Genomic DNA, 11,939 nt, shown 5'->3' with positions numbered 1-11,939 from the left:
AAAAACCTGACCCAACTACACTTCCGTAGTGATGGGACCATGTGGCACATGTGGTACGCAATTTAAATTACTTCCTCTAAAGTTAGTATAAATTTGGGTTATCTATTTTGGAACGAAGGGAGTACTAAAAAAACTACCCTGACCCAACAAAAGCCCATCGCTATTAACCTTCTCACCGTGTAAGAAAACTGGAGTATTTCTCAAAAGAAAAATGGAACCCCTGAGAAAACTGGTATTTGCACGGATCTTAGCGCCTCAGATCCAATGGTTTCAAAGGTGACTGAGACTTTTGCATGCTGAAAACCCAAGAGCCGGGCTCTCCTCGAGCCTTCCTTCTAAAAAAAACCCAAGAGCCAAGACTACCTAGCATACCGACTCCGACTCATATGCCTATTGCCCTATTGCATGGTGGCTTTCTAAACAGGAACACCTCTACACCGAACCCGGCTAGAAATCGGCACGAACATGCTCCATATAATGTCTACATCCCATGGTATTCTCACGCACGACGAGGACACCACCGTGCACGCCCTCCCCGCAGGCTCGCAACCGCCACCAGGCGGCGGACGCCATGGAAACAAGTTCGGCTTGCCACATAGCGGACGACGAGACAGCCTCCGGAGGCATGACGACGGTCGCCTCCCGAGTCGCTTCCATCTGCGAATTGATCGACGACTTAACCGCTGGCACAACCCTGAGCGCCAGGCGAGTTGCCGCCATCTCGGCCATGATCGACGAGGTCGCCCAGGGAAGGAGGAGGAGGACCACGAGGAAGCGGCGCATGGGCAACTCTCGCTGCTACGAGCAGGTGTGCACGCTCGGCGGGGGCACGTTCGGCGTCGTCGTCAAGGCGCGCCACCGCGCCACCGGCCAGACCGTCGCTGTGAAGACTCTCCGCAGCTTGCCCACCCAAGAATCGGTCGGCGAGCTCCTTCGGGAGGCCTGCTTCATGGCGGCCTGCAGCGGCCACCCCTCCCTCGTTGCTCTGCGTGGCGTCGTGCGCACACCCGGTACCAAGGGATGCAGGGACTACTTCCTCGTGATGGAATACGTCGGGCGCAACCTGTGCCAGGTCCTCCGTGAGCGCATCGAACGCGGTGACCGGCCGTTCCCAGAGGCTGACGTGCGCTGCATCGTGCGGCAGCTGCTAGCCGGCGCGGAGACGATGCACAGGAACGGCGTCGTGCACCGCGACATCAAGCCGGAAAACATTCTCGTCGCCCAGCACAATGGCAGCGGCGGCAACATCGTCAAGATCGGCGACTACGGGCTGGCGCTCTCCACGACCGAGCAGGAAGACGGCACGGCCGGAACGAGGCACTACATGGCGCCGGAAGTGCTGCTCGAGAAACCGGACCGCGACACACGCGTCGACCTCTGGTCCATCGGCTGCGTGATGGCGGAGCTCCTCACCGGAAAGACGTTGTTCAAGGGGGCCGACAAAGCCGACCAGCTCCACAAGATCTTCGACGTGCTCGGCGTGCCAGGCGAGAGGGCGTCGGGGCCCGCCTTCAACTCGCCGGTCCTCGGAGAGGAGGTGCAGCTATGGCGAGCGCGGCAACGGTCCGCTACTGGGCCCAAGAACCGGCTGCGCAAGCTGTTCCCCAAGGCGCTGCTATCCAAGGAAGGGTTCGAGGTCCTCCGGGGCCTCCTCACGTGCAATCCCCTCAGGCGGCTGGATGCTGCCGCCGCGCTCCGACTCCCGTGGTTCGCTGACACCGGTGTAATGCCGATCACCGCTGTCCCGACCCCGAGGCCCGGCTGCTGAAGCGGGCTGCCGCCCATCGCCTTGACCGAGGTCTTCGTGACATCTGCATGCATCCATGACGACTCACAAGTGTATTCTGCCTAGCCAGCAGTCAACTGGTTTTTTCTTAAAAATCAGTGTAGCCTTCAGTTGTTGTTGTTGTAAAGACACTGGCATCTTAGATTAACAGTGTCTAGGCATCTTAGATTAACAGTGTCTAGCTTCGATCGGACATACAAGTGAACCCAGCATTTGTTGTTTGCTGTGTAGTATTTCGCATTACGCTTTTGTCTTTGTGTTTCATAGCGGGCTTTCAGTGTCGTTGTTTCTCCGTACCTTTTTGGCAGTCCCAAACTCCTAACTTGACATTCATATATCCGTAAAAAATATGAAAGAAACAAATGCAAAAGATGAAAACCTGTCCATCCGAATTAAAGTCCTAAATTTGACATGGGTACTTGCACTTTCCTAAATTTATTTCAATGGTAAGCAACGTGCTCAGTGCTCACAAACTTAAAATTATGAAGAGAGAAAACAGAAAAGTGGGGCTCATTATTTCCCTACTAACGCCATGAAGTTATGAATATGTATTATTCCTTTTTTAACACAATACAGATGTAGAAGCTCATACATATGCACATATGCTCACCTCTATGAACCCACGTGCACACATCCCTTATGTGACGCCCCGAGACCGATGTGCCAGACGTCTTCCAGTTATTCGCTGTTGTTGCCTTGTCTTTACTTGTGTGTTGCATCTTGTCATGTTATCATCCGCATTGCATCATCATTTTTTCAAAACTTGTATCCGTCCCGGTCTCCTCGTCCTCTTCTGTTGTCCGTTCTGAGCCCAGACACACTTGCACGCGCCCGCAGCATGTCCGAAATATTATTTTATAAGTGGCCGGAAAATGTTCTCGAAATGGGATGAAAGTTGGCGTGCGGTGTTGTTTTGTTGCTAGTAGGCCGCCTGCCAAGTTTCATCGGATTCGGAGTCCGTTTAACGCCCCAACGGATAACTATAGCGGCAGTATAGCCGGTCTAACGTCGGACGTTTTCGGTCTCCGGAAACTGCTGCCGGGCCCTCTCTCTCTTCTTTCCTCTCAGCCCACCTAGTCCATCCACCTATCCCCTCTTTGCGTCCAGTGCCGTCCGATGCGATCGCACGGTCCGAAAACCCCTCTCTGCTCAGTTCTCAGACCCCCTCGCGCGTCCGAAAACCTTCCCCGAACCTGAACCGGACTTTCGTCACCGTTGGATCCGAAACATCCCCAAACGTCTAGAAAACATCTCCGTTTTGTAAATTGGGGCCCCTAACCTATGTATCCGGGATCGTCCGATTACGATCGGATGGACCGAGTAGCCCCTAACCTAACCTATCTACCTATATAAACAGTCAACCCTAATTTCTAGGGGAGTTGTCCCATCCATCCCTCTAGGCCGCCGCCACTAATCCTCTCGGGATCCCCTCATTCCAAATCGCCCTTGATCCAACTCCACCTCACCCGATGCCTTCTTTCCCCTCTGCCCGAGCGCGCCCGTCCTCACAGCTCCGTCGTGAACAGCCGTGCCATCCTCTTGCCTGCGCCCCACGCCGAGCTCGTCCTCGAGCACGCCGCCGCCTGTAGCTTCCACGGCCGCCGACCACGACCAGCTCCGCCAGACCGGCCTCGCCCCATGCCTTCCCTCCTTCCTTTTCTTTCTCCCTCTCTCTTTTCTTACCTCTCTCCTCGTCATGACAGAAGCAGCCATTGCGCCCCGTGAAGCTCTGCACGCCGCAAGCCGTGACCTCCCCGTCGTCATCTTCAAGCTCGCTACTGCCTCGTCCTCGACCTTCCTCGCTTGGATCCGCTGCCGCGTCGTCCCGGAGTCCTCTCGCCGGAGTCCTTCTCCATGCCGCTGCGAGAGAACGGCTGCACTGCCTCCGCCTCGGTGCACCTTCCCTCTGCCATTTCCTGCTCATGGCCGCCTCCAACCTCTCCAACGGTGCCTCGACCTCGCCACCACGTCGTTGCTCCGGCCAACTCCGGCAAGCCGTCGGCGATCTGGCCACCCAGGATGCCCCTGCCTCCTTCCTCGTCGCCGCCGAGTTCCCCTGCTTCATGCCTCTGCTCACGCCGCTGCCAGATCGAGCGAGCGAGGGGAACGCTCGCGTTGACCGAGGCCCAGCTGCGCGACCTACCGGCCTCCCTCCTCCACCGAGTGGGCCGAGGCCCAGCTGCGCCCCCCTTCCGGCCTCACCTCACCACCGACTGTGACGTGGCCCATGTGAGCAGCCACCCCCAGACCTCCTGTGCACTGTTGGCCCAGCCAGATGCGGCCCGTGTTATTTTTTTCCCTGCGCTGCGATTTTAGCTATTATCCAGAGTTTGCCAGTTTTGTAGAAAAGACCTTCATGATCATGCATTTAATAAATCCACACCCGTGCATCGGAATTAAACAAACTTAATATGAAAGTTGATTAGAATTTTGTGTAGGATAATAATATCTAACTTTCATCTATGTTTAAAATATTTAAAATGATGTTTGGTTAAATTTACTCCTATGCCATGTTAAAATGCTTTAATTTGTAATTAAATAACCGTAGCTCCGATTTTAATAATCCTTATATGTAAATGGGGTAGAATTTTGCCTAGTTTATCATGATGACATTGTTTTGCATGCCTAACAACTCTAAAATATGGTTTAGGGCAGAACAGGACCTAACCTAATATATGCACATGAGGAGTTTCCGGATTTGTTGTTTGTTGTTCTCGGCCTCATTTACACTTGACTAGATAGGTAGTTTTGCTTTGCTTCACCCTCTTGCCATGTTTAACAACATTTAATATTGCTGGGTACATAAACGGGATCGAACTAAAAACTTGTCATGGTGTTTCGTCAATATGCAACTCGTTGCATATTGAGCTCCACTTAATTTGTAGGATTGCTTGTGCACCTTGCCATGCCATGCTTCATTAAACCGGACATGCATCATACTTGTTGTGCATCATGCCATGATTAGGTGATGGTTGTTTACTATGTTGTTTGCTTCTTTCCGGGTTACTTCTCGCGTTGTCTTCGGTTTCGTTCCGGAGTTGTGAGGATCCGTTCATCTACGTCCGTTTGTCTTCTTCATGGACTCGTTCTTATTCCTTGCGAGATCTCAGGCAAGATGATCATACCCTCGAAATCACTTCTATATTTGCTTGCTAGATGCTCGCTCTTTTGCTATGCCTATGTTGCGATACCTACCACTTGCTTATCATGCCTCCTATGTTGTTGAACCAAGCCTCTAACCCACCTTGTCCTAGCAAACCGTTGTTTGGCTATGTTACCGCTTTGCTCAGCCCCTCTTATAGCATTGTTAGTTGCAGGTGAAGATTGAAGTTTGTTCCTTGTTGGAACATGGAGATGTTGTTCCTTGTTGGAACATGTTTACTTGTTGGGATATCACAATATATCTTATTTAATTAATGCATCTATATACTTGGTAAAGGGTGGAAGGCTCGGCCTTATGCCTGGTGTTTTGTTCCACTCTTGCCGCCCTAGTTTCCGTCATATCGGTGTTATGTTCCCGGATTTTGCGTTCCTTACGCGGTTGGGTAATAACGGGAACCCCTTGACAGTTCGCCTTGAATAAAACTCCTCGAGCAAGGCCCAACCTTGGGTTTACCATTTGCACTAACAACCTATAACCTTCCCTTGGGTTTTCGCGAGCCCGAGGGTCATCTTTATTTTAACCCCCCCCCCCCGGGCCAGTGCTCCTCTGAGTGTTGGTCTGAAACGGGCAGCCTGCGGGGCCACCTCGGGGCAACTCGAGGGTTGGTTTTTACTCGTAGCTTGACCTATCCAATGTGCCCTGAGAACGAGATATGTGCAGCTCCTATCGGGATTTGTCGGCGCATCGGGCGGCTTTGCTGGTCTTGTTTTACCATTGTCGAAATGTCTTGTAACCGGGATTCCGAGTCTGATTGGGTCTTCCCGCTAGAAGGAATATCCTTCGTTGACCGTGAGAGCTTGTGATGGGCTAAGTTGGGACACCCCTGCAGGGATTGAACTTTCGAAAGCCGTGCCCGCGGTTATGGGAAGATGGGAATTTGTTAACGTCCGGTTGTAGAAAACCTGAAGTTGACCATAATTAAAATACATCAACCGCGTGTGTAACCGTGATGGTTCTTCTCGGCGGGGTCCGGGAAGTGAACACGGTGTTGGAGTTATGCTTGACGTAGGTTGTTCTAGGATCACTTCTTGATCATAGATTCTTGACCGTGCTTTTGCCTTCTCTTCTCGCTCTCATTTGCGTATGTTAGCCACCTTATATGCTAGTCACTTGCTGCAGCTCCACCTCATACCTTTTACCTTACCTATAAGCTTAAATAGTCTTGATCTCGAGGGTGCGAGATTGCTGAGTCCCCGTGACTCACAGATACTTCCAAAACCAGTTTGCAGGTGCCGATGTTACCGAGCAGGTGACGCAACCAAGCTCCAGGAGGAGCTCGTTGAAGATCTTATCCTTTGTGTTGTTTCGTTCTAGTTGATCAGTAGTGGAGCCCAGTCGGGTCGATCGGGGATCTGTGTAGCATTTGGGGTAGTCTTCTTTTATTTTGGTTCCGTAGTCGGACCTTGAGTGTATTTGGATGATGTAATGCTTTATTCATGTAATTGTGTGAAGTGGCGATTGTAAGCCAACTATGTATCTTTTTCCCTTATGTATTACATGGGTTGTGTGAAGATTACCTCACTTGCGTCATTGCTTTCAATGCGGTTATGCCTCTAAGTCGTGCTTCGACACGTGGGAGATATAGCTGCATAGAGGGCGTTACAAGTTGGTAATCAGAGCCTTCCCCGACCTAAGGAGCCCCCACTGCTTGATCGAATTAGCGGACGAGTTGAGTCTAGAAAATGTTTTGAGTCATTTAGGAATTCTATATCGGAGAGTTTAGGAATTATTTTTACTCCCCAGTCCCTTCATCGCTCTGGTAAGGCATCCTGACGTGGAGTTTTGTCTCTTCTCTTCTCAAATTTCACTAAAAAAATTTAGGATCACGCGGGTATCTTGGAATCGTTCCGATGGATTTGTGATGAGAACATTGTTCTTGGTGCCTCCTGTCATTTAGGGGTTGTGGCAGTGTCCCGGGGAGTTGAGCTCCGAGGTGTTGTCGTCACAATTTTATCGTTGCAGTTCTGGAATACCTGAGATTAGTTTCGCCGACATCGAAAATCTCTTTTATGCAGTTGTTGGTGAGATAACCTCGACACCACCCAGTACTGGGGCGGGAGTTCGGGAGTATTGCCATAACTTGTATAACGGATGCTTTTCGAAGGTTGAGGTAGATGATTTCCGAAGGTTTCTTGGTTATGTGTTGAAGGATGGATACAGCTGGATGTAGGATTTGCTAGTTTTGGGTGAGATATTATGCTCCCCTGTATCCCCAACACCTGATTGCATAACCGGAAAGTTTCGGGAGTTTATAAGTGGGAATTCAAGTAGTTCGTAGGATATCTTTCTGACAGATGTATGATATGAAATTGGGGTTCGACGTCTAGTGGTCCGCCTATTCACGGTCGGTTTTACAGTAGTCTCATTGTGTCTTAAAGAGTCCTTGGCTATGCCGACTCGGGGACGCTTCGTATGTCATGTGCACTGCCTTGCACATGATGGTGTTGTACGATCGAGCCCGTGTAGGCCCCACCACGAAAACTTCGGATGAAATCTCTATCATATGTTTGTTCCGGCTTATTCTGCAAGCCAACCCTTTGTGTTGTTTTGAGTTGTGGTATTCGAGTTGCTTCGAAGTCAAATGTTGATTCCATACCTACCCCAAGTGGTGTTCTCATATTCCTATGTGAATACTAATCCCTCATGATAATCGAGATTGTCATGTCAATCCTTTTCAACCGGTGTGGCTCTCTTCAAGTGGATCCGATCATTTCAACATCCGCAAGATCAATTCTAAGTTTCTCAACGGTGTTTGTTTCATCCATTCCAAATTGTCTTTGTTTTTCCCACCCTCCCTCCCTTGTTTTTCTTCAAGGACTCAGATTTCGTAATCAAGTGTCCATCCTATTCATGTGAAGCCTCTTCATTCTTTTCTTTCAATATTCTTATTCAGTGATTCTCATGAAGATTCTAACGGAGCTTCAAGTTCGTCATTCCTCATTCCTTTTCTTCTCTGGTGGTTTCAAGTCAAGCTTTGTTGATCATACCTTTTCCTCGTTTCAATGCTTACTTATGCCAGTGCACCTCTTAATCTTCCCCGCTTGCTATTCAATTGTTCCGGAGTGCTCAAGATATCTCAGAGGATGTTAGTGTTTATTCTCATTCTTTCAAGATCTTTCGAGAATGTTATCTTATTCAAACCATTTAATTCAACCGGTGCTTTCTCTCTTAAATCGTTCAACGGTGTTTCTTTTCAGTGGGCCCTAACCCACAGGTCTTTTTCCAGGATCTTACCTGACTCTTCTAATTTTATCGGAGCTATTCTCAAATCTTTTAAAGTTTGACATAAGAATGATTTATCATCAGTCAAATGCCTTTCTCCAAGATCTGTCGAATTCTTTTCATCGTTGGCTCAACCTCTTCGTTTTGATTCTTCTGGACTGTCTAAATAATTCTTGGTGGTGTTTCTCGTCGTCATTCTCAACATTTGGAGACCGAAGAAGAGTTTTTCCTTCATATCTTATCCGTTCTCTCAGAGACTCGTGGTTTTAGCTTATTGCCATTCTCTCATCATTGTATTTGATTGTGAGAATTCTTTTCACCCTATCTGGAGCAATTCAAGATTCTTTTCAGTTTGATTCTCCGGAGGCCATCTTTTCAAATATTATTCATTCCAGTTTTCAGCCATCGTTCTCCAAATCTATCCGGTGCATCATCCAAATTTCTCTAATCAGCATGGGTTCTCTTCGTTCACTTGTATCTAAATTCTCTCATACATCTTCGTTAATTTGCTAATTCTTCCCGTTGTTTCTTTATCTTCTCTTCGTTCATTTTCAATTCTTATGGTGGTTCGTTCAAGAGTTCTCGTCATTCGTTATCATATCAATCTATTCGTTCTTTCAAATCCTAACGGTGGTTTCGTGAAGACATTCTCAAGTTTATGTTATATCTCTCTTAATCTTTTATACAAGAATAAGTTGTATGCAATCCGTTTGCTCGTCATCAATTTAATTGGTGAAGGAGGAGCATAACATAATTCTTATTCTTGATTCACCCAGATGATTAATTCCCTATTCTGGTGGTTCATCAAATTCTCGGTTCGAGATGCTTTATCTATTCTTTTCCTGGAGTTTCAAGTTTTCTCAATCATTTCATTGCGAAGATCCATCTAAGCATTGCAAGGCTTCACTTTGTGTTGTCAACTTCTTTTGCTTTTATCATCATTTTTTTACCGGAGTTCTTCATCAAGGTTCTACATGATGGTTCATCTAATATTTAATTCCTTTTCGAGGTGTTCATTGAGATTCTTTTCAGAGGAGCTCAATCATTCTTCATCTTGCAATCCGGAGTGCAATTCTTTCTACCATATTATTGGAGGTGGTATTATGTCATTCTTGATAATTTGAGTTCATGTTTTCATGATTCACATGTTGTCAAGAATGAGATATTTTAAATCCATCTTTTTCTTCATTGGAATTATCTTGGGTTATATTTCACCTAAAGCTTTCCTTTAAGGATTGTCGCTCTCATGGTGTTTATCAATGATCCAATTTCTTCATTTATCCTTTCCGGTGCGATAGACTTTCTCGTCAATTTGTTCATATCAATCCAATTTTTTTCCCGTGAGTGGTAGGTTGTCACCTCATATTTTGAGCTGTATTCCATAAGACCATATCAAGCTTATCTTTTCGTTGTTGTGTTTCCAACAACTCCGTTCGACCCTTCTCCTAAGGATACCTTTTCAAGTTCTTTTGTGGCAGAAGTTGGCATTTTCTTCTCCATTCTCCTATTTCAATTATCTATCTTCTATTCTTTTGTTCCAGAGGCATTGTCATGTTGCTCTTTTCAACCCATCATCTCGTTTTTGTCAAAGATCATGTTCTTTTCATGCCTATCCATTTAACCGGAGGGTTGTGCCTTTTGCTCAAGTTCTTTTCACCTTATCAAGCCTTGCATCTCTTTTCAACCGGAGTGCTGTCTGAGACCTTTCTTACCCCTTGCTCCATTCATTCAATAGTTCAGGAGGCAGTGTGTTGTGATTTCATCAAGTATCTTCTCATCTTACCAAGTTCTTATTCAATTCATTTTATTTTCAATCGGAGTTCTGCCCGAAGTTGTTCTTCCTAGTTCATCTTTTCTAATGGAGTGTTTTCAACTTCATTTATCTCTGTTGTATTTTTTTCTCGAGCTGGCTTAACCTTTTCAAGGTTCTTTGGTTTTACTCATTGGTCAAAGAAGCAATTTAGTTTTACCTCTTCTTTTTCTCTCCCGTTCTCCCTCCGATGCCATTCTAGATCTCGGGACGAGATCCTCTCCATAGTGGTGGAGTGTTGTGACGCCCCGAGACCGATGTCCGTTTGTCTTCTTCATGGACTCGTTCTTCTTCCTTGCGGGATTTCAGGCAAGATGATCATACCCTCGAAATCACTTCTATCTTTGCTTGCTAGATGCTCGCTCTTTTGCTATGCCTATGCTGCGATACCTACCACTTGCTTATCATGCCTCCTATGTTGTTGAACCAAGCCTCTAACCCACCTTGTCCTAGCAAACCGTTGTTTGGCTATGTTACCGCTTTGCTCAGCCCCTCTTATAGCGTTGTTAGTTGCAGATGAAGATTGAAGTTTGTTCCTTGTTGGAACATGGAGATGTTGTTCCTTGTTGGAACATGTTTACTTGTTGGGATATCACAATATATCTTATTTAATTAATGCATCTATATACTTGGTAAAGGGTGGAAGGCTCGGCCTTATGCCTGGTGTTTTGTTCCACTCTTGCCGCCCTAGTTTCCGTCATATCGGTGTTATGTTCCCGGATTTTGCGTTCCTTACGCGGTTGAGTAATAACGGGAACCCCTTGACAGTTTGCCTTGAATAAAACTCCTCCAGCAAGGCCCAACCTTGGTTTTACCATTTGCACTAACAACCTATAACCTTCCCTTGGGTTTTCGCGAGCCCGAGGGTCATCTTTATTTTAAACCCCCCCGGGCCAGTGCTCCTCTGAGTGTTGGTCCGAAACGGGCAGCCTGCGGGGCCACCTCGGGGCAACTCGAGGGTTGGTTTTTACTCGTAGCTTGACCTATCCGGTGTGCCCTGAGAACGAGATATGTGCAGCTCCTATCGGGATTTGTCGGCACATCAGGCGGCTTTGCTGGTCTTGTTTTACCATTGTCGAAATGTCTTGTAACCGGGATTCCGAGTCTGATCGGGTCTTCCCGCTAGAAGGAATATCCTTCGTTGACCGTGAGACCTTGTGATGGGCTAAGTTGGGACACCCCTGCAGGGATTGAACTTTCGAAAGCCGTGCCCGCGGTTATGGGCAGATGGGAATTTGTTAACGTCCGGTTGTAGAAAACCTGAAGTTGACCTTAATTAAAATAATCAACCGCGTGTGTAACCGTGATGGTCTCTTCTTGGCGGGGTCCGGGAAGTGAACACGGTGTTGGAGTTATGCTTGACGTAGGTTGTTCTAGGATCACTTCTTGATCATAGATTCTCGACCATGTTTTTGCCTTCTCTTCTCGCTCTCATTTGCGTATGTTAGCCACCTTATATGCTAGTCACTTGCTGCAGCTCCACCTCATACCTTTTACCTTACCTATAAGCTTAAATAGTCTTGATCGCGAGGGTGCGAGATTGCTGAGTCCCCGTGACTCACAGATACTTCCAAAACCAGTTTGCAGGTGCCGATGTTACCGAGCAGGTGACGCAACCAAGCTCCAGGAGGAGCTCGTTGAAGATCTTATCCTTTGTGTTGTTTCGTTCTAGTTGATCAGTAGTGGAGCCCAGTCGGGTCGATCGGGGATCTGTGTAGCATTTGGGGTAGTCTTCTTTTATTTTGATTCCGTAGTCGGACCTTGAGTGTATTTGGATGATGTAATGCTTTATTCATGTAATTGCGTGAAGTGGCGATTGTAAGCCAACTATGTATCTTTTTCCCTTATGTATTACATGGGTTGTGTGAAGATTACCTCACTTGCGACATTGCTTTCAATGCGGTTATGCCTCTAAGTCGTGCTTCGACACGTGGGAGATATAGCTGCATCGAGGGCGT

At 47.4% G+C, this 11,939-nt stretch overlaps 1 protein-coding gene across 1 annotated transcript; it reads left to right on the top strand.

Annotated features, from left to right (window-relative positions):
- The first annotated feature begins 571 nt into the window (after positions 1-571).
- LOC147987044 (putative cyclin-dependent kinase F-2) lies at positions 572-1,768 on the top strand. The gene has a single exon (XM_087540229.1). The coding sequence runs from the start codon at positions 572-574 to the stop codon at positions 1,766-1,768; it is 1,197 nt and encodes a 398-aa protein (XP_087396355.1).
- The last annotated feature ends 10,171 nt before the right edge of the window (positions 1,769-11,939 follow it).

The sequence above is a fragment of the Triticum urartu genome, chromosome 2A (assembly GCF_056163025.1).
Source record: "Triticum urartu cultivar PI428250 chromosome 2A, HENAU_Tu73, whole genome shotgun sequence".
Classification (NCBI taxonomy): Eukaryota; Viridiplantae; Streptophyta; class Magnoliopsida; order Poales; family Poaceae; genus Triticum; species Triticum urartu.
The sequence above is the reverse complement of the archived record's forward strand: the minus strand, read 5'-3'. Positions and strand labels throughout refer to the sequence as shown.

Excerpts from the sequence above, each read along its gene's own strand:
- LOC147987044 (XM_087540229.1), top strand. The coding sequence starts at position 572 with ATGGAAACAAGTTCGGCTTGCCACATAGCGGACGACGAGACAGCCTCC.